General features: G+C 47.4%; 1 protein-coding gene across 2 annotated transcripts; it reads right to left on the bottom strand.

The window, feature by feature from the left end:
- Window positions 1–1,197: 1,197 nt before the first annotated feature.
- Window positions 1,198–22,947, bottom strand: MSL2 (MSL complex subunit 2). 2 transcript variants are annotated; one of them, XM_083868216.1, is made up of 2 exons: window positions 17,135–17,294; window positions 1,198–5,281 (listed from the first exon to the last, which is right to left on the bottom strand). In XM_083868216.1, the coding sequence occupies exons 1-2, from the start codon at window positions 17,274–17,276 to the stop codon at window positions 3,684–3,686; spliced, it is 1,740 nt and encodes a 579-aa protein (XP_083724342.1). In that variant the 5' UTR covers window positions 17,277–17,294; the 3' UTR covers window positions 1,198–3,683. The 2 variants fall into 2 exon arrangements, with proteins under 2 accessions (XP_083724342.1, XP_083724343.1); XM_083868217.1 differs by lacking the exon at window positions 17,135–17,294 and adding an exon at window positions 22,720–22,947 and having other exon boundaries at window positions 1,199–5,281.
- Between the last annotated feature and the right edge of the window lie 854 nt (window positions 22,948–23,801).

The following is a 23,801-nucleotide window of genomic DNA, read 5'->3' as shown; positions in this document are numbered from 1 at the left end:
CACCAGATGCTGGGGCAGCCCCGGGCTGTGCTGGAGGCACCCAGGGGAGCCTCTGAGCAGGAGGCAGCTGTTCCGTGCCACCTCCATTCCTGGGAATGTTTTCAGCTCCCATGCAAGGGAAGAACATCTGCAGGGAGAGGCTGCTGTGCCCCCCGTGCCCCTGGCTCTGCACCGTGGTCAGACAAGCCAGGGAGTGAGCACAGCTCCTGCTGGGAGAGCCACAAGGTAACAAACACATCCAGGGGTTAATTTTTTGTCTCCCTGTCCCCTCTCCTCTGGGATTTAATCCCAACCCCTGGTTTATCACAGAATCATTAAGGTTGGAAAAGACCCCGATGACCACCAAATCCAACCTTTGACAAAGCTCCACCCTGCCCTCTAAGCCACCAACAGCCAGACTGACTTGTGTGTTTAAATGTTTTTGAACATGTCCTAATGTGTGATACCTGGGAAGAGACTTTTCACTCCACATGGAAGAGTAGAGGGCTTCTCCTTGTTCACAACTATGTTCAGATCTGGATGGTCAGAAGCATTGGATTTTGTACAACTCCATGTGACCATAAACTGCTGCTTTTTCTTTTTGACTCTGCTCTACAAATTATAGGGTTTTAATAAAATTTGGCAGTTAATCCCTGCCTTCAAGAGGATTGGGAAGAAAACTGGAGTATCACACACTTCCTCTATAAGGAATCCCCAAGCAGTTCCCTGTGTGTTAATGCTGAGAACAGCTCCTGGATCCAGAGCAGGAGGAACACCAGAATTCCCAGCTGGGGCCAGGCTGGAGCTCAAAGGATCACAGAGCTGCACCCCACCAGTGATTCTCCAGCTCCTCGGGATGGGCAGCAGGGACAAGCCCCTCCTGGGCTGTGCTGGGCCACGCTCTCACCCTGCCCTCTGCCCAAGCCAAGGCAGGAAGGCCCCACACCAGGAAACTGCTGTGGAAGGAATGCTTTCCCAACTGGATCTGCTGGAATGCTGGTCAGCACCAAGAAGAGATCCTTTCCATTGCTCAGCTCACAAACAACTAGCCAGGAGGGCAAGGAAACCAAACCAAGCCAACCCTAATTTAAACAATTAGGGAATTAATCATCAACACACTAAGTAGTATTTAGACAGCGAGTTCAACATATGCCACACTGATGCCTTCAGCAGTTGCAAAATAGAATTAGAAAACTAACATTTATTAAATCAATTTGAATTTTAATATACATTTCAAGAATGTGGCAGCATAAAAGGAAATGTTTTTAGAAACAACCTGAATCTACCATTTGCAGTTTTACATTAACCATCAGGGCTCTCCTGGCGACGCTCCAAAACACTCTTGACCTAAGTTCTCCAACTTTTGGTACCACATTGAATGCAGCAGTGAGATAGTAAAGATTCCAAATACTCCCACATTTCTGGAGCAAAGGTACTTTGTATTTAATTTAATGAAAGTCCTAAAAATGTACCATCAACAATCTTGGCAAAACTGAACAGCTCTGCAAAAGCATCCGGACACAACCCGTGCTGTGCAGCCACTCCCAGACTCCGGGTCGCTACTTCGCTTACACGTAGTGGACTAAGAAACAGATTTACATTAGTAGGTCACGATCAAACCACCAAATTAGAGACTGGTAGGATCCCTCTGGGTCAACACAAAAATCACATACAAGTTTAACTAAATACATTTTAATAGGACATCGTTAAATCTCAGGAGAGCTAAAAAACACAGATCTTAGGTACTTGGGTTGGCAAATAAAGACAAGAATACTAAGAAGCATTTTCCACCATTTACTCATTATCAAAAATATTTTTCAACTCTTCTTGCAAAACAAAAACAAAAAAGTACAGACTGGACACATACATCACATTTTTCTTCCTATGGCTTTAACCCCCCACCCTGCCCACCCCACAAAAAAGACGGGGGGAGAAACAAACCAAAACCAACAAAAAGCTCTGACCACATTCACAGAAAATGACACCATGGTACACTACAAAACAAAAGGAGGTGCCATTTGTGTCCAAAGGGTTTTGCTCATTTCTCGGTGAGGAACCGTCATTGTACGTGCTTTGTGCCAAATCAAAGCACACCCAGCGCCGGGCCGGAAAGCACCGCGGGGGCTCTGCCTGAGGAAAAGGGAAGATGGAAGCAGGAAAGGAACTAAAAAAATCCACACACTATTTAACATGCTGCTGGAACAGGAATGGCCTTTAAAATCAGACAGTAATGTTTGTGTTCGAGTCAGCCCGTGTTCGGGTTGTGCTCTGTCACTCCAAGAGGAGAATTTCTGCTTTGACAAAGCAATCTCAACTTTTTAGGTTTCCAGCGAAGCCCTGAAGGCACAACTAAATCTTGTGCCCGCGCTCTTATTTAGGGACTGCGCTGAAATCAACCATTTTTGCACAAAGCTGAATTCCTAAGAGGAATTCTTTCACTGTAACACTTTTCCAGATAAGCTCGGCAATTTTGTGTTATTTTTCTATTTTCGAGCCTTTTGGCCCAGGTTGAAAAGCAATGACCTTCAAAAGCTGCTTTCAACATTTTAGCAAAAAATGAGATAGGTTCAGGGTGGAGTGAGTTATATATAGCTTATTGTGTTTAGCAAACACCCCAAAAATTTGACCTTTGCTAGCCGTCATCCTGTGCCCTGGCTGGGAGGTGCCTGTCAGTGGGGAACTCACCTCCACGGGAGGGGTCCCGGCTCCGTTACAGACCTGATCAAACAACCCCCCCAGTGGTGGTGAGTGCTGTGGAATCCCCCATAGCCCTGGCATTGATCAGCACCAGAGGGGGGAGAATCAGCCAAGGACTCCCTGTAACCCATGAAACCCCTTCTCTTCCCTATAGCAACAGCAGCAGAACACCAGGAACGGGGGAAAGGGAGAGGACGGTGCTAACAGAACTTGAGCCTTCATAGGGTACCAGTGATGTTCTCCCCCAGCCCCTCAGTGACTCATCACACACAAGGGACTGGGGCAGAGGGGCAGCTGAGCAGGGACGTGACCTGTCAAGTGTCAGGACGACAAACCCCAAGGATGATGTCATTACCAGGATGGGGTATCCCAGCTGGAGCTCGACCTTTGCACCCACCCAACCCGCCTGAGCCCTGCCTGCGGCCTGAGGTGCCTTTTGGCCCGCCAGCTCACTCAGTGGATTCATTAACCTTGTTTTAACTGTATGCTGTTCAGCAGAGGGCACAGCCAGTGCTCACAATCACCACTACCTACCCTTTCCAGAGTGTATCCCCCACCTCAGTGCTGCCTTTCCCACAGGAATGTCAGGTCATTTCCTGCTCGTGGTGACTGTAACCCACCAAATAATTATTCTTTTACACCATCATCTAGCACAGTTGAGATGCACTATCTGGATGCTACACTGAAGCTGAAGCTTTGACTGAGCACAAAGCATGAGCAAGTACAATGAGGTCAAATATATTCCTTGTCAAAAGATCTTGTGATAAAATCATTTACATCAGCAATCGATCTCAAACTATGAGGTGCTGTAAGAACTAAAAACAGTTTTAGGGTAACTCCTCCATTATCTGCAACTATTTCCCAGACACTAATACACAGAACATAGCAATGAAAAACACTTGATACAAGTGATCTAAACGCAGGAGCTCCAGCAAGTTAAACAGAACCATAGCTGCCTTAAACCTGTAGCAGTTCCCCTACGGATGGCAGGGAAAAGAAAGAAAGGTTTAACAGTCATATCTCATGTCTATAGCTTCATCCAAACTTTTCTCATCGTGTGTACTGGCAGCTAAAAACGTCGTTACTGGTGACCCTGTCACATTGATTACACTGGTGCTTGTGCTGGCATTGCGCACGGCAATGCTTGTCACATTAATGCCCAAAGTAAGCCGAGTCTGCTCCAAGGCCTTTTCTGGCACTGCAAAGGCCTCCAGCTTCTTCTCCCCGTTAGCCATGTAGGAGTTTTGGCAGCCACGGCATATGCAGTCAAGGCAGGCTTTGCGGTTCGAGTAGCAAGGGCAGCGTTGGCCACGGCATGTAAGAACACTTGGATTTTGGGTGGCACGACCACATTTACACCCTTTCTTTTCTTGTGGCTTTTTGTACACAGTTTTTGTCGGGCTTCCTGGCATAACGTTACTGCTGGGAACTTTCTCCTTTGCCTTGTCTTTCGTTTTCAGCACCCCCGGTTTGGCTTTCGGGTGGGATTTCTTAGGGGCATGTTCTAAGTTCTTTTTCATGCTTTTGTTAGACAGGAGCACAGTTTTACTGATTTTGGGAGTAGTTCCTCCGTTCGGTACAGTCGCAATGGGCTGCAAAGACATTTTATTTTCCTGTTTGACTGTCACGGGAGCCGAGGCTCCCAGCGTGGGGCCGCAGATGATGCTGGAGATGGGCAGGGGCTGAACCTTCTCGCTGTCGCTTTCGGAGCGAGAGCGTTTCCTGTTCAGCTTCGCCACCTTGGGCGTGGCCGCCGTGCAGGAGAGCCCGTGAGGAGAAGCATCCGTGGACATGAAAATGTTATGGCTGAGGGGAGGGGGGGAGAGCTGCAGGAAGGGCCCGTTGGCCATGTTGGCCTCTAGGGCGGGCTGCAGGTTGGAGTCGCACACCTCGGCGCTGGAGACGGTCTCCAGGCTGCGCAGCACCTCCTCCACGCTGAGCAGCAGCGACCCGCCCGGCTTGATGTCCTCGCTGAAGCCGCAGATGTCGATGCCCGCGGGGCACAGGTCGCTGGTGGCCACCGTGTCACAGACGGGCTGCAGCCCGCCGGGGATGTCCTCCGTCTTGATGTAGTCGGCGGTGCCGCAGACGTCGATGGCGCTGGCGGGCTCGGGAGAGGGGATGCCCACGCCCAGCTTCTCCACAGACAGCCCGTTGCAGGGGGGCAGCCCGTTGATGACGGAGCCCCGCAGGTCCAGGCTGGGGCTGCTCTCGGGCAGCGCCGTGAACGCCCCCGGCGCGTCCGTGGCCAGCTCCGAGGTGGAGGGGACCGGGGAATGCGTCAGGCACAGGGCCAGGGCCGCGTCCGAGGGTTTCTCCGGCTCCTCATGGAGCGGGGCCCCATCCTTGAGCAGGGCCAGCAGGTCTGCAGAGCAATCCACGGCCTGGATGATGTCCCGGGCCAGCGGCGTCTGCGTGATGTACTCGCACAGCTTCTTGTAGCAGTTCACCAGGATGCTCAGCTGCTTGTTCTCCTCAAACTGCTCGTAGTCCTTGCACCAGCTACACGAGGGCTTCATCATCATCTTCTTGCCTTTACACGTTTTGCAGACATAATGCTGACAATTGGAGTTGGTAGGAGCAATAGGGTCTTGTAGCAAATTTCCTACGGGAAAAAGAAAGAGGAAGATTACAATGGACTTTAAGGCAGGTTTCCAGGACACCTACTAGATGAATTTTTTGTACTATCAAAAAAAGTCACTCAAAGAGTTCAGTTATTCACAAGAAAACATCTCATCCCAACAACTGCCTGTACAAATTCTCCCATCTGCCCACCTGATTTTACAACATTGGAGAAAATAAGAAGAAAACCATCACACTGTAACTTGTGTGCTGCAGCCTTTAGAAACATTCTCAACTACAATACTACTGATCCCTTCTCCCCTTCAGCTTTGTCCATGGAAAATCACAGAACACACATGATTTCTATGAATTTACCAAAAGTGATATAATAAACTCCCATGAAGACTTACTGCAAAGATTTTAATGGAATTAGTAAGAAAAAAATGGGAACACAGCAGAGGGAAAACTCTGAGAGGAATGTAAAAACGATGAAATATCCACCCCTAAAGGGAAGATGACACAGCAGACTTTGTGTTATTTTTTATTTAGCATTTTGTGAAGGCATCAGAATAAAGAATTTTTTCAATATTTTACTGTTTAGAATAAAAAAACCTAATAAAAACCAGCTACTAAAGGAATCCACACACCCCTGACAGTCCAGAAAGTTTCAGACCCCCAGCACTGACAGTCTGGAAGGTTTTGTTGGCAGATCCCCAAAACTGTGAAAACCTGGAAGAACGGTTTGGTTTTCCTTAAGAACAGCTCAAATATTACCTAAGGATAAAGTATGAAAGAATGAGTGAAACTAAATTCTGTATAGAAACAATGCAACTAGCTCCTATATCCAGAAAGTGACAGTATTGCTTTGCTATTTCCAGGCAGCTCTAGGCCAGAAAGATATTCCATCTCCTAAATTAAATTGCAGAGTATCTATAGCCATCCCCAGCAACAGGCCTCCCTCCCCTCCCAGCAGCACATTGTCAGCTTTGGCCAGACCCTTCTCCCATAAGGAGCCTCTGCAGGATGAGTTACAGCCATCAGGGAATTCCCACACAGATTTCCCACAGTGAAAACAATCTGCTGCAACAAGTGAATAAAATTAAACAACTTGGGAACAGGAACCAATATGCATCTATCAAATCAGACTGGGAAAAAAGCCCCAAAATATCAAAGCTATTTTCTCTCATTGCTCACTTCTCTGATCCCTTTTCCCTGCATTCCCTGATCCCTCTTTGGGAAGGGGCTGCTCCCAGCCCTCCACCTGAGCCCTCGTTCAGTGGGGGTGGCTTGATGTAAACTGGGTTTTGAGCAACAAATCACAGGGGTCAGTGCTCAGGCTGCCAGTACATAGTAATTGTTAATAAATGGAGAGAAATAGAGTTGTTCAGCACAGAATGAGCCCTGCCATAACAGTGTGACAAAACCCCACCACACCAAGCCGGGAAGGTTTAAAGCCAACAGAGGGAAGATGAAGTCACACAGTCCAATCCGAAGGGGGAATTACTGGGTTTTTCCCAAGTTCTCTTGAAATGACACTATATTAACAACAACACAGGCAGAGGTGGCCATTGTGGTCCCAAGATGGGACTTGATTGTAGGAGAAAAGTTCCCTGAAGGGAACAAACCCAAAACTTTAAATCCCACCAGCTCCTGTCCTGTCCTTGAGCAGAGAGTTCACCAACAATGGTCCAGGCCCCTGATCTTGAGTGACACAGGAACAGCAGGAGCCGTGCCCTGGCCAGTGCTGACACTCCAGAGCCTTGGGACTATAGTGCTCCCAGGGCCAAAAGCCACCAGCATTAATTAACTCCCATTAATTAATGACACACAGCAGCTGGGTGCACTCCTCATCCACCAGTAGCCTCTCTTGGCTCCTTAGGACAATAAGGCTGAGTTAAGGCTTTACAGAACTAAAATACTTCAGAAATGGCACCAAATAAACAAGATATCACCTTAACTTTTAATTAGATTTGAAAAAAAGGCATCACCAACAGTGTGTTTTATTTCTCCCAAAATAAATTTGGCTGAAACTCCTAAATAAGTACAAATGCTAAAAGAGGATACAGGAAAATCAAAATTTCTGGAGGCTTTGAGGAAAAAAACAGATAGAGTGACATGACAAAACACTTCACATGCTCTCACTGACAGGGAGAACAGAGCAAATTCTACTCCCAGTAAATGCCAGGCTACCTCCACTGGAGAGTCAATAGGAATGCCTGAGCTGAGGGATTATTTTCCCTTTCAACTTTTATCTCATTTAATATTTATTCTTCAAAGTTTCTCTTTTTTATGGATTCTGTGGCACTGTTACTCTTCTCAGTCTTAGGACTGGCAAGTCATAAAAAGTCAACCATGGGACGCTAATTTCCCATAAAATTAACTGTCATTACCTGTAATACTCTTGCAGAGAGGGGCACTAAGTCAGCAGCACCATCCCACAAACAGCACCTGAGCTGCTTTGGAGCCTTGAGGTTTTGCAAGGCCAAGATTTCAGTTTAGCCTGGTGGCCATCAGTGCTTCCCCTCTCTAGAAATTTTAAAATTTATATAGATCTCCAAGATATAAACATGGTGGGCCCTGAAGTGAATACTCTTCTGTGCTTATAATTTAGTATTTCTCTAAGCTAAAGGTAATTTTTCATTTTATTGTGCAGCCATTCACCTGCATTAGGCCTTTCCACAATTACTCACTGCAGACCTTCAGTTTTACAGTCCTGTGTAGCCTGGTGAACCTACTCTGTCTTTTCTCACCCTCTTTTGTAAGGGGGTTATCAATACACCAAAAGCAAAATCATGTTCTTACAAAGCCGCCAATATGACACTGTTCTTTCCACATCAGCTCTTAACTATCCTGATTTCAAAAAGGTTGACTAAATACATACATTAATATCAGCACTTACAATTAATAAGGAGCATATACAGAGGAAAAACTTTTAATATATTATTTACCAAACAGTCTGGCTGATCTGGAAAGGCTGTCCTGGAGTGAGGTCACTTAAACCACAAGGAATATTTCCTGCTGTGGTCCTTAATGAGCATCATTTCACACTACAGGGACAGGGGAAGCATCTGCAAATTGTGTCTCTGAGACCAAAGGGGGAAGAAGAACTGGCAATCAAAACGATTGTTATGTGTCTGTACCCACCAAATATGCTCCTAATGGATGAAATTCACTGGGAAAAGAGGCTTGAACAGTTATCTCCAGCCATTCTCACCTACCCCCAGCAAAGGCAGGAAAGGGCGAAACACAAATATCTAATTCAGGTCCTTGGAAATGCTACTGGAACCTTAATCACTGAAAATTATCTTGGCTTTTCCAACAACCCAAAGTCTTAAGAATTATTTCCTTATTAAATCTTAATTTCAAGAAGTAAAAAAGAAACAAAGAAGTCAATTTTTTTTACAAATACAAATGTATCCCTGGGGTTCATCACCACCGTTTGTCAGGCAGAAGTCCTGGATCTTGGCTGCACTGGGATCACCAGCCCAGGCACACAGGCACAGTGACATCCAGGGGACACAGGAGGAGAGGGCAGCAAGGAGCTCACCCCCACTCTGTGCCCATCAAACACGGTGAGCACGAGTTTATTTTTAAACCACGATTACAGAAACAGAAATGCTGAGCCTCTACCAGGCTCTGAGGAACAGGAAGCTGTACCCATCTAAGGCACACACAGATTTCTACATGCCGAGGACCCCAAAGCCATCCACAGCTGGAGCTTTGACAGCTGCACTGCTACACTGTCAGCCTTTTCATGTCGGGATTAAACTTCATCTGATTGTTTCTACTCAAATAATTAGCAACAGAGCCAGAAAGCTCCAACAACTTGCCACATCCAAGCTTCAGAGCTCAGGAGCCCCTGAAGAGAGGAGCTGGTTCTCAGTGGCTGTGACAGTGCTGCACAGGGGGTTGTGCTCAGCCACCCCTGTACCTGCAGCTCCAGAGCTTCAGCTGCAGCACGGAGGGAAGGAAAAGCCCTGCTCTCCCCACAGCATCTTCTCACCCGAGAAATGATCAGCTGGAACCCGCTGAAGAATGAGCAGCAGCTCAACGAGGCTTTAAGGCAAAACACAACAGAAAATACCCTCACAAAAGCAGCATTTCTCGAGTTGGATAAACCCCCTAAAAGCACTATTTGCAAAACTATCTGACGACAGACAGGCAGGCATATGATGAGCAGCAAAAAGGTCTGTCAGCCATCTGCAGAGGAATACAACAAATGTGTGGGATCTGCTTTAGAGGGGTGGGAGATCTGGGTACTTCCTAAAAACCAAGAAAACTGAACACGTTTAGACTCACAGAGGTTAGTGCATGGACATGACAGCAGCGAAAGGTCTCACAGATCTCAAGTCCTAACACCCCCCACTTCCAGACCTACACTTGGGCTGGGCTGGACCATGTTGGATTCGATGCATTTCACCGAAATTGCACCAAAGTCAGGAGCCAGACTCCCCAGATCCATGTCTGTCCTGCCCCTGCCCTAGCAAGTGTCCCAGGTAGAAAAATGTTGGTCAGCTCCTCTCTGTGAAATCTGCTGGATCCCCAGCAGGTTGTTCTGTCATTCTTCGATGGTGAGGGTTTCATGTATTTTGGATGTAGAAACTTCAAGGGTGGGATGACTGTCAGCGTTCCCACAACACATCCCTGTGTGCAGCAGCCATGCTCTTAGCTGAGACATGAACACATCTTTGCAAAATTCCAGGGGCAAAGCTCTGAACCTACGGATACAGAAGAGGGTGTGGAGCTGAGGGCAGCTCACAACAACACCACAAATGTGTGTGATCCTTTCATGGGCTTTGAAACAAGGGTCTGTACAGAGAAATTGTTCAATTCAGCCAAGAAGGACAATCAAAAAAATGTTTCCCAAGACTCCCTGCACAGAAATCTGAGAAACAACGAGAGTTTCCCTGTGGACTACAAGGAATTATTTCTTCCTGCAAACACCACCCTTAGATCACCCAACCACACCACCAGAATTTGACCAAGACATCCACAAACACCACAAACCCTCAATTCCCTGTTGGGTGAAATGGAAATGTGGGACACACAAAAAACCCCACTAAAGACCCAAATCAACTAAAAATACTGATTTCAAAATTTTATCAGAGAAAACATTCTGCTGGCTACTGAATATTTCTGCATATCCTCCGTGACCACACGCCTGTGAAAAAAAATTGCTAAAGACATCATTACCCTCATATAGGGACAGTTGTGACTAATGAATTAATGTTTGTAAACTCTTGGAAAAAATAAAAACTGCACTGTTTTTGCCTGAGCACCATGGGAACCCAATTTAATGATGATCAGAAGACAGTTAGACTATTTTTCTTCATATTTGGAGAAATACAGTCAACTTCTTTAGCTGAAGTTCAAGAGGAAAAAAACTACAATAAATTGCATTTTAAGTGCAGAAGGGACTGCCTTGTTCTTGAGTCCACCATCCAGATAAGAAACAACAGAACATTTTTACTAAGTCCCATGTCAAAGTTATGGCTCTGTTTGAAAGTCCTTGTGTTTACAAAATCCCTGACAGGAAAAATTCTAAATGTATTTTTAACAAATTAGGTGGTAAAGTTCAAACTTTGAGGCTTTAAGAAGATGGATAAATGAACCTTGTTCACCATGCAGTGTAAAATTTTCACATAATGATGTTTTCCAAAAGTCAAGATTGCCGTATTTTGAGAAGTTTCAAAAGTGAAGTTACCATTTCTCCTACGGGTATAAAATAATAACACGTTTCTAAGCTGCAGAAACACTCTCAAGAGTGAGAACTTGCTTTGGAAGTTATAGATCCAGTTCATCACATTCCCCGAGCAAACAAAAAGCAATGAAAACCATTTTTCCACACCAAACAACAACATGAACACCAACATCTTGGACTGAAGAATGCTCTCCAAGGCCACAGTGTAGAGGGAGCCAACCGTGGGCTGTGCCTGAGGCTCAGGAGACACGGAATAACAAACGATATCACTGGGGGGACTCGGTGGAATTCCCCAGGAGACCAGGGAAAACTCTGCTCCCTGCAAAGCAGGATGCTCAGGAAGGCTGTACTGCCATCACTTCTCAAGTCATTGCCCAGCCCCAGGGAACTTCTGGCCTCACTAAAGACTCCAACACAATACCCAGGAAGGCTCAGTCCGTATTTCCACGGCCCGAGGTGTCAATCGTAAGGCAGCAAAGAAAACAAAGGCAGAGGAACAGTGCAGGAGTGCTCAGCGCCCACGGACCAGGACAGCTCACCATCCCAATAAAGACGCCTCCTGGCAACACATTAACTCCTCTTTAAACACTCAGGAAAACAATCGGTTTAATCAATATCCTCAGGCACCACCAAACCCATCCATCACCTCCCAGCTCCTCAAGCAGGAACACTCCTCTCCAATCCCGGCACTGCAACTCTCTCTGGAAGTCACTGTCAACCAGCTGCCACCGAGGGGACCACAGCTACTTCTCTTCCTACTCGATTTTCTTCTAAGGCTGAGGAGTATTTTTAGTTTAGAAGCCAATTTAAATTCTACTGGCAGAACTTTCTGTTATCAAAACTTCTGCAGTACAATGCAGACAACCTTGACAAAGCAGTTCTCCCAGGAGTCACACACAGGGTTTGAAAACAGGAAAGGGAAACCAAGTTGAGCAGGGAGATTTTAAGAGGAAATCACCCAACAGGTTCTTGAGTAAAAACTGGCGTATACAGAGATGTGAGACTGGACATTTTACAGACAACTGCTCCCCAGGCCAAGCACAAAGAGAATACCTGCAGCAGAAGGTATTTGACAGGTACTTAGTCCCCTTGTCCATGCTTCCTCATGATTGTTTCAGAGAAGTGTTTTGGCAACCATTCATGACGCTTTTAAGGGGAAAATCATGTACTTTTAAAAACTATCAGTAGTTTTATTTACAGTATTTCTCATAACTGAAAACAAAGGAAAGATGAAAATGTCAATGGAGAAAATATCTAAGAAACCCCACAGCACCAGACCAATTTTCAAACATAAAAGGCAACTCTGATCTGGCAGCACAGATCATGAATCAGCCTTCACTCTCCTCAACCTCGGGAGAATGGACAAGGAAGAAGTTCTAAGCTAAACTGTTTCATCAGTAAACTTATAAAACTTACATTTTTTTCACTCTAAAACTCTGTTATCCAATCTCAATTTAGCCATAGCTCACATCCCAAAGGAAAACTCCGGTATCATCCATACAATTAAGTTTTATTATAATGGGAATTTGTTTCTTCTCCCTCATTCCACGTCTGTGACAGGAAAATGAACTTTCCAGGAAGTTTCCATGTGTTTAGGTGTCCCTCAAGTATCTCCCTTTCTCGGAGGGAAGTTCAGTCCAGCTGTCCAGGCCCAGCTCACACCATTCCCGGGGACAGTGCAGCCCTCAGCACTGAGCCCTGGGACCTGAACCACACCCCAGGAGCTGCCACCGGGGACGGGACCCGGGGGACACAGAACTGCAGAGGCAGAGGAGAATTAGCTCACAGAGAGGTGAGGAAGAGGAGAAGGCTTCACATGGACAGAATGGCACAAAGTGGAATTTCTTCCACAACTGTATACTACCAACTATGTATTACAACTGGATACCACCATTATCTAGTGCTAAGTATAATTGATTAAAATATGTAATTATATTATACACTCCAACTTTCTTTGGCAGTATGAAACTCTCAAAACAGGCTACTGCTTTTACACAAGAGCAGGAGGGAAATAACATCCTTATACTAATTGTTATATAGAAAAACAAAAGTCAGCAGTTTTTATTTTATTTTTTTGGCAATCCATGCCACTGCCCATGCTTGGGAGTCACTTCCACAATGCTATTGCACCACTGAGCCTTCAGCCCCCTGGCTAAAATTATCAAGAGCTGCCTCAGAGCACCGGATGGGCTCTGTGAGGTACCAGTCAGTGCTGCCATGGGTTCCTTTGTTCCTCCCTCCCCTAATCTCCCTGAAGCCACATGTTGTCTCACATCCCCTTACTGGGATTACAGGATGTTTAAGACAAGAACTGTATTCTCATCCTGTACTTCCCAGCACCAGCTGCGTTCCTGGCCAAGCATAAAACGTTGTCCTGCAGCCCTGCCAGCTTCCAAGAAATCCCTCAATCAGCAATAACAATCTTTCACACACCTTTGAATTATCTTTCAGAGATTGCACGATGGCAATGTTCTGTGGATAAAAAACTAAGCTGATCTGACTGGCAATCCTACTGAATTCAGTAGAGAAGGCTGGTAATGCTGAAAAGACCAATGATTTGCAGTAACCTGCACAGTATCTGAACCAGAGAATGGCACTGCTAAGATGTTTGCCCCAATAGACAGCACCTTTTAAAACACAGACGTTTGTTGCATAAATTTTACTACGCTATTTTTTAAACTAAATGTGGTATTAAGATGCAATTTTATAATAATCACTTTATTCCAGAGGCTGAAACTTGTATTTCACATCCTCAAAACACATAAGGCATAGCCCTTCTGCCTAATGCACACTTGGGAGCAGTTATTCTCAAGTTTTAAAAGCTCTAGGAAATATTGTCTTATACATCCCTATAAAAGGATGATGTATTACCCTACAGCACTGTCCAGGAAACTGTCACATGAACACACTTAAATCCTAGAAATACACACACAGCTGTTCCAACTACAGAACCAAACCCTTATCACCCATCATGAGGCAAGAGGGAGACCTTGAATCCACCCAGGACTGATTCAGCTGACTTACACTGACATACTGTATTTACATTTTGGCTTTCTACTGCTGCAACTCCATGTGTGCCAATCTGAATCTGAAATCAGAGCTTTAATTAGAACTTCATCATTATGTGGGTCCAAAAACTTCTGCCACCCCCTGCTATGTGAGTGGTGTAAAAGACTATGAGATCACAAGGAAATGAGCTGGCTTATGCCTCGTGCTTTGGGAGCACAGTGGAAGCCCAGGAATGTTAGCAGATTTATGTAGCTGGCACTCATTTCTCCTAAAAACAATTCCCTAAAATTCAAGGGACAATCTTGACCATAAAATTAATACCCACAGCATAACAAAGCATTACAGAATGCACTCAAGAGAGATTACACAGTGAGAAAAAGCTGATGACATAGGGAGCACTAAGTCATAGAGTTACTTCCCAAGGGAATTCCTAGAAGTCCAGCACTTGAGACTTTAACCACTGCTGACACTTTCTGCAGCATTTCTCCAACACAGCACAGTTTTTAAACCTTTGCACTCAGTACTTTAAAAAGATCTGTGCAAGGGAAGTACCAGACACTCCAAGTTCCATGTACATGGACCCAGAGCCAGGTATTTGCGTCTCAGGGCCTAAACAGACAAACAGGGCAGAAACAGGTGAGCATCAGCAAAGCTTTCAAGTATTAAAACAAAAAACCCAACCCAAACCCACACTGCACAGTTAGCTCAGCTGGTCAGTGCTGACAACACCGAGGTTCTGCGTTCAGTCCCTCATTCACTAACAGCTGATTCCATGGCCATTGTGGGTCCCTTCCAAATCAGAATATTTCTGGGATTTCGGCACAGTTTTGGGTGATCATAGCGCTCACTGTCATGGCCTCTCAATGTAGCCTTTACTTCAGTACTTAAGATTTTTATCCTTTAAAGCACCAAAGCTAAAAAGGCTTTGATGGTTGGACAGGATTTAATGACCTTAAACATTCAGAAGGTGTAAAAGGTGTAACAACTCTTAGCACTAAGAGAAAAGGAATACAAAAAGCAAATGAGAAAAAGATAGACTGAACTGCAGATCTGTGACACTGGGAACACCAGAGTGAGCAGTTCTGTGTGGGGCAGCCCCACTCCCCATGACCACCTCAGGCTCCAGACAGACACCTGAGTATCTGTTTTACTGCTTGGCTCCACAGTGTGGAATTTATTGAGGCCTCTGGATAATGACACACCACACACAGGAGTCCAGGAGGCACAGATAAGACTGGTTAATCAGCTGTAAGCAAAGCATTTGAAATAAACAGCAGCTACAGTTATCTGAAAGCTGGCCATAGTAGAAAAAGAAATACACACCAAAGGAATAACCCTAATATTCAAAAAAAAAAAAAAAAAATAAAGGGTCAAGAGAGAAAGCAGAACCATCAAGAGGTAGTTTTTGAATAGGAATATCCATGGAGGCACAAGGAAATAGAAGAAAACAAATTAAAAACGTGGTTTGCTCTACCAAACTGAGAGTGACAGAAAAACCAAGCAAGAAAAGCTGAAGAAGGAGGAAAAAAAGCTCAGGAATTTGGGCAGGGACAAATTAAAGATAGACAATTTCAACAGCACAGAGTGTAAAACTAAGACTGCAAAAGGCCAAGAAGGGAAGAAGGCAAGGCCAGGAGAACAAAGAACACATTTCAGAAGACCAGGCCTAAAGTGGAGAGGCCAGTGAGCACAGCGATGCAAATATATTATTTTAAAAAAATCAGAACAATATTTGCGTATTTTTTGACAAAAGCAGTCCGGTGACCGAGTAAGAGCAGGAGGAATTTATGGAAAGAAAGCACAGCCGGGGTTAGAATCAATCGGGCCTAAGGTGATAAGAAATAAAAACCAGGGATGCATCAATCCCAGCATCGGGATTCCGTGAGGAAAAATCCTTAAGACAAATTACTTCAGGAAATGACGATGCAGAGATCCTGGGAACGGGCTCCCTCTTTCCCAGTGCAAACAGATCTCTATTTTCAAAGACTTTAGGTGGGAGGAGCCAACAGAGAGAGGATAGGAAGCATCTAACGCTACTTTAGCCGTCTCGACAGTTAAATCCTGATCCTGTAAATAAATAAAATATTTAACTTTCTAAACCCCGGTGATTCAGTGCAAATTCAGTGTAACACACACAGCTGATCGACAAACACAGTGGGCATAAAACCATTCTGTCAGGAAAATACAAACACAAACAGGGCAGGACTTAAAACTACCAGAGTGGAAAAAAAAAAAAAAAAAAAAAAAAAAAAAAAAAGAGAATTATTAAAATTTACCCATGAGGTCTAACAGGTCAAAGCCCCCTCCCGACACTGACCAAGGCTTCAAGAGGAAGTTCAAGGAAACCCAACAGTTTATTCCAGAGCTTCCTCCCAGGAACAGACACATGCCCCCAGTCCATCAGCACAGCAGAATGCAATTCCTCCCCAGTATTCTCCACACTGTAACACCAAAATTCCGGATACTGCCTTTGCCCACAGCACATAGAATGCTCTTTTTGGAGGATGGGAGTGGGGAAAGCCCAGCAGACCTCCTGCTTGTCTGCTTTTTACGGCAATTATTGTTACAGAACAATTATCTACTAGGCAAAAAAAAAAGAAAAAAAAAATCTATTATTGTTTCTGTCAGCTCAAAATTCCTGGCTTTCAATCGGAATTACATATTGTTTACGTTTCAAGGAGGGGGAAAAAAAATCCTACGAAGTTCCTCTTCCCCTGCCGCTATGGTGGGTATATCGTTTTGGGTATCTTTTACCACGCTCACTCTCAGTCGTGGCTTTTATAAAGCGATTAACTCCACTACCCCAGGATATTCCAACCACCCCTGACAACTGCCGTGCCCCCGAAGAGGCGGCGATCATAATAAAGCGCCGCATTTGGAGGCGAACCCTCCCCAGGCCAGCACCGCCCGGGCGGCGTGCGCGGCTGTGGGGACCCGGCCCCGCCGCCTCCTGCCCGTGTGACCGGCCCTGCCCGCGGTGCCCCGCGCCGGGGGCGGGTTTAGCGGGGCTCTTCCCGCTCCGCCGCTCCCCAGCGCCGAGCCGCCCCCCGCGCCGCCGCCTCCGGGCCCGGGAAACTTTGCCGGGAGCTGCCCCGGAACGGGCCGGGCGAGGCCCCGGTGCGGGCCCAGGGCCGTGCGGGAGCCCCGGGGAGCCTCATTGTGCAGGAACAAAAGAAAGATCCTCACCGCACACGCAGCAGGAGAGGGACTGCCTGAAGTAGGGCAGGAGCTTGTTAATCTCGGAAAAGGACTGGGGGTCCGCCGGGTCGTAGTTGAGCACCAGGCGGCTCGCGGACACGTAGAGAGCAGTGGCATTCACCGGGTTCATCGCCGCCGCTCGCTGGCCGCCGGCTGCGCGGTGCGGAGAAGGTCTGCGCGGGCCGCGGGGGCAGGTGGCCCCGGGGCGGGGGCCGGCCGGGTGTCACCTTGGTCCGGGGCCACCTGGAGCCGCGCGGCAGCGCCGGCGGCAGCGCTGAGGCCGCGGCGGCCCTGCCGGAGGGGGCCGCGCCGGCTCCTCCTCCGCCTCCCGCGGGGGGGAGGCCTCGCTCCGAGCGGCGGCTCGGCCCGGGCGGCAGCAGCGGCGGCGGCGGCGCTACTGCAGGTCCCTGCGGGCCATACCCGCCCCGCCGCGGGGCCCCTGCTGCTGTCGGCGCCTCCCTCAGCGGCGGCCCGGCATGGCGGCGGCCGCAGGCAGGATCCGCGAACGGGCGGCGGGGCGGCGGCGGCGGCGGCGGGGCCGCGCTGCCCGATGCGGCGGGAGGGCGGCGGAGGCTGACCCGGGGCTCACCGCGGCCGCATCACCGCGGGCGGCGGCGCCGCCTCCTGCGCGGGGCCGGTGGGCGCGCGGGCAGGGCCGGGCGGGCCGCGCGCGCTCCGCGGTGGCGCCGTTAGATCCGGCCGTCACTGCGGGGCCATCGCCGCCGCCCGCGCCGCGCATGCGCGCCCGCAGCGGGGCGGGGGCCCGCCGGCGCCCTCTAGCGGCGCCCGGGCCGGCAGCGGGGGCCGCGCGCAGCAGGGCGGGAGGGGCGCGCGCCGCCTCAGCGCCCCCCGCGCGCGCCCGGCCCCGCACGGCGCCCCCGCACCATCGCCCCGCACGGCGCACAGCGCACAGTGCCCCGCACACAGCACCGCACCGCACCCCGCCCGCCCCGGCTGCTCCCGCACGGCCGACGGGCGCGGACGCCGCGGCCCGCCCCTGTCATGGCGAGCGCCTCCGCTCGGGCCCAGGAAGCGGTCTCTCCTCTGCCCTCAGGCCGCGCTGCAGCCCGCGGCCGGGCCCGTCGGTACCCGGGGCTGCCCGCTGACACACCGGCCCCTCCGCCCGCACGGAGCGGGCCCGCCCAGCTGTGCGGCCCGGCAGCTTTTGGGAGAGGAGCTGCGGGAGCTGCGGGGCGCACACAGCCCTCAGGATACCGCCAGCCTCCCTCACACAGCTCTGTGGACAGAAGCCTGTCATTAGTGCTTGTGCTGCAGACCCCACGGATAGCGCAGCAGTGGATGCACGGGCTGAGGGCAGGTATGACCAAGATACAGGCACAGGCGGGACTCCTATGGAGGGAACTTGTTTTATTTCCTGTGTAAGCACCGAGGCCATTCCACAGACTTCTAGATCCTGTGTTGCAACACTGCCAGCACCATCGGGCAGCCCTCTCCCTGCTTCTGTTTGGCCTTTTGGGGAACTGCCGGACAGAGCTTCTCCTTTTTCCCACTTGGCCCTCAGTGTTCACTTAGAGTTGCCCATGTGAAACTAATCAAGGAGTTCCACCTGTACCTTTTAGTTCCTTGTTCACTCCATGAATCTCCCAAACTTTCCAGTCCAATACAAAATGAGTGTACACAAAATACAGGATTTTGGGTCTTGATTCCAAACACTCATCTAGCATTTGTGCTCCTCATCATGCAGCTCGTTCCCCACCTGGCACTGTCCCCACAGAGCCCAGGTACAGCCCATGTGGGTGTATCTCCATGTCACCATGCAGACCTGCAATGCCCTTCTGCCCCTCAGCACACACTCTGCAGCCATCTCTGGACTGTAACTCCTTGCTCACATTAAACCCCCAACGTGACTTCACTCCAAGGCACAGCATCTTCATTCTCGCCCTCAACCTGCTGTTACATTGCTTGTAAAATGCCCAATTCCTTCTTCAGCTTACTGCCAGGAGCACCTTCTGTGCTGAACCAAGCCAACAGACTGAAATAACACCCAAGCAAATTCCCACCAAGTCCACATTCTCATACACACCTCCCTGTACCATGTCCTCTGCCAAACTCTGAACACACTGTGTCCTGAACACTCCCAACTCCTCCCAGCTCCCTCTCATGCTGCTCTGGCTCTTAGGCAAGGAACTTACTTGACAACCAACATCCAGAGTTTTACCAGTGTTGTCTAATTTCTAAATACATTTCTTTGTGGCATCTACAGGCTGGGATTCAGCAGTTGACAGCAGTAGGGTTCCAGAGCCAAACCTCCATATCCCCATCCACAGCATTAACCTGCACTACTCTGGCACTCACTGATGGAGCAAAGTGAGTAGCCCTGGATTCCACCTAAGAATAACCGCAATCCTGGCAAGACACATAATATAAACTCTCTAGAACTACAAAGAATCATTACTCTTGAAAATTATGGTAATAATAGAATATGAAACTGCAAGAGTAGCAAGACTGACTAGGTCATACCTTTTAGACCAGAAAAAGGCCACAGTGCTTTTCTTTCCCCCATTATTGCTGGCTGATGTGCTGAATTTCACCTTTTTTCTATCCAGACCCTTGAGTTCATTTCTAATAGTGCAGTCCAGGCAGCAGATATAATTTTTCTTGCCTCTGTTGATAATTTCTTCCAGTCTGCCAGCACCACCATCCTGCAGGAGGAGTCCTGCTGTCTCAGGAGGGCAGGTTAGGGCCTCAGCTGTCTGTGACCACTGGGACAAAAGGGATGGTGGCAGTAACTGTGGGGGGTTGAGTGTCCCCCCAGCTCTGCAGCCTCCCTGCCCAGGGCCTGGCTCAGCCCTGGTGTGCTGCACCTGTGTGACCCCATCAGGCTGCTGAGAAACACCCAGCTGGGGAGGAGTTCCACTTGAGCCTTCTCTGCTGTGCCTTAGGAGCTTCTTTCAAGCACAAGAAGCCTTTCCCTGATCCCTGACCTTGTGTCTGCTCTGCTGGCTTTGCCCTTGGATGTCTTTGCTGCAGATGGCTGCTGGTCAGGGGCTCACCCTTCTGCTGCTGGCCCTGCTCTGCTCTCCTCCCTCAGCTACCACGGGACTCTTGTAGTTGATTGCACTGCCCTGCCTTGCTCCTACCTGGCTGACATTCCCCCTGCAGAGCCACCTCTGCTGTCCCTCACACCAACAGCCTTGTGGGACCAGTCTCCCTCCCTGCCCAGTGCGAGGTGCTTAACTTTGAACAAGCACTGAAACACGCAATAAAGCACTGAGTAAATCCCTTCGTTGTTTCACTGGAAAATGAGGGTGGAATGGGAATGTAATTTAATTTCCCAGTTCCTATCGATGCTCTCTGCTGGTGGCTGTGTTTGGGAAAACCAGACTCCTTGTTCAGGTTAGGTTAGAATACTGCCTGTTAACTCTGCAGATATTAACAGATACCTGTGTTAATGGCCCACGTCCTTGGGTGATAGTTTTTGATTCTTCCCTACAGCACTTCAACAGAATAAACATTTAGATCTGAGTGAATACTTCTTTGTACATGTGTAATAAAGAACATGAGGTGTTCAAGTAGCTTCCTTGTGCTGTGGAAGTGGTGCATCTTAAGTGTCTGATTCCTACAGCACTGCATCTTTAAGGGAAAGGTATCAACTGAGTAGAAAAAAAAATACAGGTCAGTGCATGCACTGCCTCTGAAAGCTTGGATGTGAATAAAATGATGGGGTTTTGTGGTGGTTTTGTTAGGGAGTTTGTTTTTTCCCTCAGCTGCCAGGCTGCCAATGGCAAGCTTGTTTCTAATTGCTTGCTGGTTTGACTCGATGCAGGCTTCCTTCTGTGTCACTGCATTTTGAGTATCATGAAGAGAGGCAGGGTAAGACCAGAGGGATTGTAACACTCCCAACAACACAGTGTTTTCTTGGCTGATGCTATTAATGAATGAACAAAACAAATCAAACAACAAATAGGTAATCACAGTAACTGCAGAAGAAAGGAACAAGAAGCATCTTGTTCCCCACAGCTTCTAGGAAAGACACAGACTGACTTTTGCCAGAAAGCAAAAGCTCAGAGGAGCTTGGAATGGCTGTCACAACTCTGCAAAGCCTGTGGCCTTTGTTAAATGGTCCATGGCTACCTGCTCACCCTTGTTACCATCCCAACCAGACACAGCTGCAGAGATTGCTCCTGCCGTACAAACTGCACCAATTCACTTGTTTGTGCCTTTTTAATTCACCTTGAGTTTGTCTGATAGGATTGTCCTTTTAGTTTTGTAACTCTCAAATATTTCAGGGGGTGTCCAACCATGACACGCCTTTGGAATCCTGCTAAAGCAGAGCACACTGGTAACTCCCAGTCCATTGCTTTTGCCTCCCTTCTATATTCATGAACAAACCATAGACTTCACCACTATAACAAATTTCCTCCTCTGTGTTTGAAAGTATTCTTTTACATTATTCCAGAGTGACCATGCTTTTTAGAAACATATTCCAGTTGCTTACTAGTCTCTTATCAACATCCCTCTCTGAGACTTGCTGGTTTTTATTTGAGAGGTTCACACCCACAATACCTGGGAGACCCTTTTTTATGGATTACAGAAGTGGTTGCAATGGCCCTTTCATTCAAGTTCACCTCCACATACGATGAAGCCAATTTCTGCTTTTTTATTTGGGACTGGGTTTTGCTAGCAGTTTTTTTTGTTTGTTTGTTTGGTGGGTTGGTTGGTTTTTTTTGAGGGAATGAAACAAAACAAAACCAAACAAGCATCTCCATTATCAATCTTTAGACCTGGAATAGTGCAGTACAATTTGTGTCTTTACTGGCAGGAGGAATTCCTTGTTCTAAGCCAGAACATTTCTTATCTATTGCTGGACATTGGAATATTCAACGCTGTACGGTTTTATAGCAGTGCCTGTTAGGCCCACCAATTTTTTGTAATTGTATGGGGGAGTTTGTTTGTTTGGTGTTCTTGGGTGGTTTTAAACTATCTACCGCTTTCAGAAACACCCAGCAAATAAACAGGAGCCTGTTTGTGGTTTGGATTCACAAGGACCTGAGAAGAAATACTGCTCAACAATTTTAAGGCCCTTGGGATCTCAGTATAAGCCCCATCCACTATGTCACTATTATTAAGGGTTTGCTTATTGTTCTCCACAAGCCACTCACCCACAAGTCATTTACTTCATTTGGGTGATATATTTGAAGGGAATTTTCATAGGATGACTTTTTAAGGCATCTCCTCCAGCACTTATTGTTCAACCCAACTTTCTCTTTCAGTTCTCCCAGCCCTTCCCCAATTTGAACCAGGCTTGTGGGTGTAGCTGCAACAGCTTTTCTCCAGATGTGTGAGCATGTCTGGCCTAATAATTGTTCTATTTGAATCAGCACCAAGTACGTGCATTTTGCAGATCACAGTAGATCTTTGGTAATGAAATTTTTCCTGCTGTTATTAAATTGTATAAGCAAAAGTCAAGAATTACATCTGTGCAACTCTGAAGTTCTGTCAGGTGAGATCAAATCCCTCTTTTTCAGTTATTTTTGCCTTGTACTTGTACTTACATGAACCACATGAGTGTACTTTGTATTGCAGCTAATAGAGAAATCTGTTTAGCTTACCTTTCAAAAGTGTCACAACAGATTCCCAAAATGCACGTTAGAAGCACAGAAGAAGGAGGGCATTGATAGAGCTCACAGCAGTCCACCTCCTCACTGAAGCTGTTAATGTTTTTCTGATGTTGTTAAACAAAGAAATTAAAGTTCTTCTCTGGATATAGAGTTGTAAATCCAAAGACAGCTGTTGCTTGTTGGGCTGAGGGTTCTTGTTGGTTTCTAAGTGCCAGGAGGATCCTGTGCCCCGTGTCAGTCCAGGTGAAGAACAACTCCCCTCCTGCTGCAGCTCTTACACCTGTTTGCAGCTCAGGTTTGGGAGGGGCACATGAGCAAGTTCTGCATTTGCATAAATGGATTGGCATAACTGAGCTGGCTGTTGACTTTTGCTTTCAGGAGCATCGTGCTCTTCCCTACTGCCCACTGAGCTGTGAGGTTGAGAAGTACTACAGAAACTCACACAGGGAGCCCCTCTTCCAAAAAATAAATTTTTAGCTTGGTGGTTTGTTTACTATTATTACTTAAGCAGGGATATTCTGGCCTTTCTCTTTTGGGGCTTACCTGTAAGTGGGACAGAAGAGCTGCTGGAAAACACTGGCTTGTTTCCCTAAGTGCCTTCTTCCCAATCCAGGCAAATAAGTATTACTGTGACTTCCTAAAGGTGACTTCTCTTTTTTGACTACAGCATTTCTGGTGTCCTGTAGTGAGAAGTCTTGTGCCTGATGACAGATATAGATGGTTAATCCCCTTGGTGCTTTTCCTTATTCTGAAGCTGTAAGACTACAACTACATCTTTCAATAGGTCCTTTGTAGTGACCCCCTGACAAACACTTTATCTTCCCTCAGAGGCCTTCTGACAGGCTTTTTTGAGAAACCTGTACAGACTGATCATTTCACTGTATCAAAGAACATGAAGTTTTCATTTTAACAATGCAATACAAGTATTTGACAGTTGATTAAAAGATGTAATTCATAGAATATCTTACTGAGACAATCACATGTTGTACAGCATGTCTGATGTAATCACAGCAGTCACTTCTGGCCTCAGTATCTATAAATCCAGTTTTGGAGATCTCCTTTTGTGAGTGCCC

The sequence above is a fragment of the Zosterops lateralis genome, assembly GCF_965231275.1.
Source record: "Zosterops lateralis genome assembly, chromosome: 10".
Classification (NCBI taxonomy): Eukaryota; Metazoa; Chordata; class Aves; order Passeriformes; family Zosteropidae; genus Zosterops; species Zosterops lateralis.
The sequence above is the reverse complement of the archived record's forward strand: the minus strand, read 5'-3'. Positions and strand labels throughout refer to the sequence as shown.

Excerpts from the sequence above, each read along its gene's own strand:
- MSL2 (XM_083868216.1), bottom strand. The coding sequence starts at position 17,276 with ATGAACCCGGTGAATGCCACTGCTCTCTACGTGTCCGCGAGCCGCCTG. Across the intron at positions 5,282-17,134 it reads CCTCTCCTGCTGCGTGTGCG|GAAATTTGCTACAAGACCCT; the intron begins GTGAGGATCTTT and ends TTTTTCCCGTAG.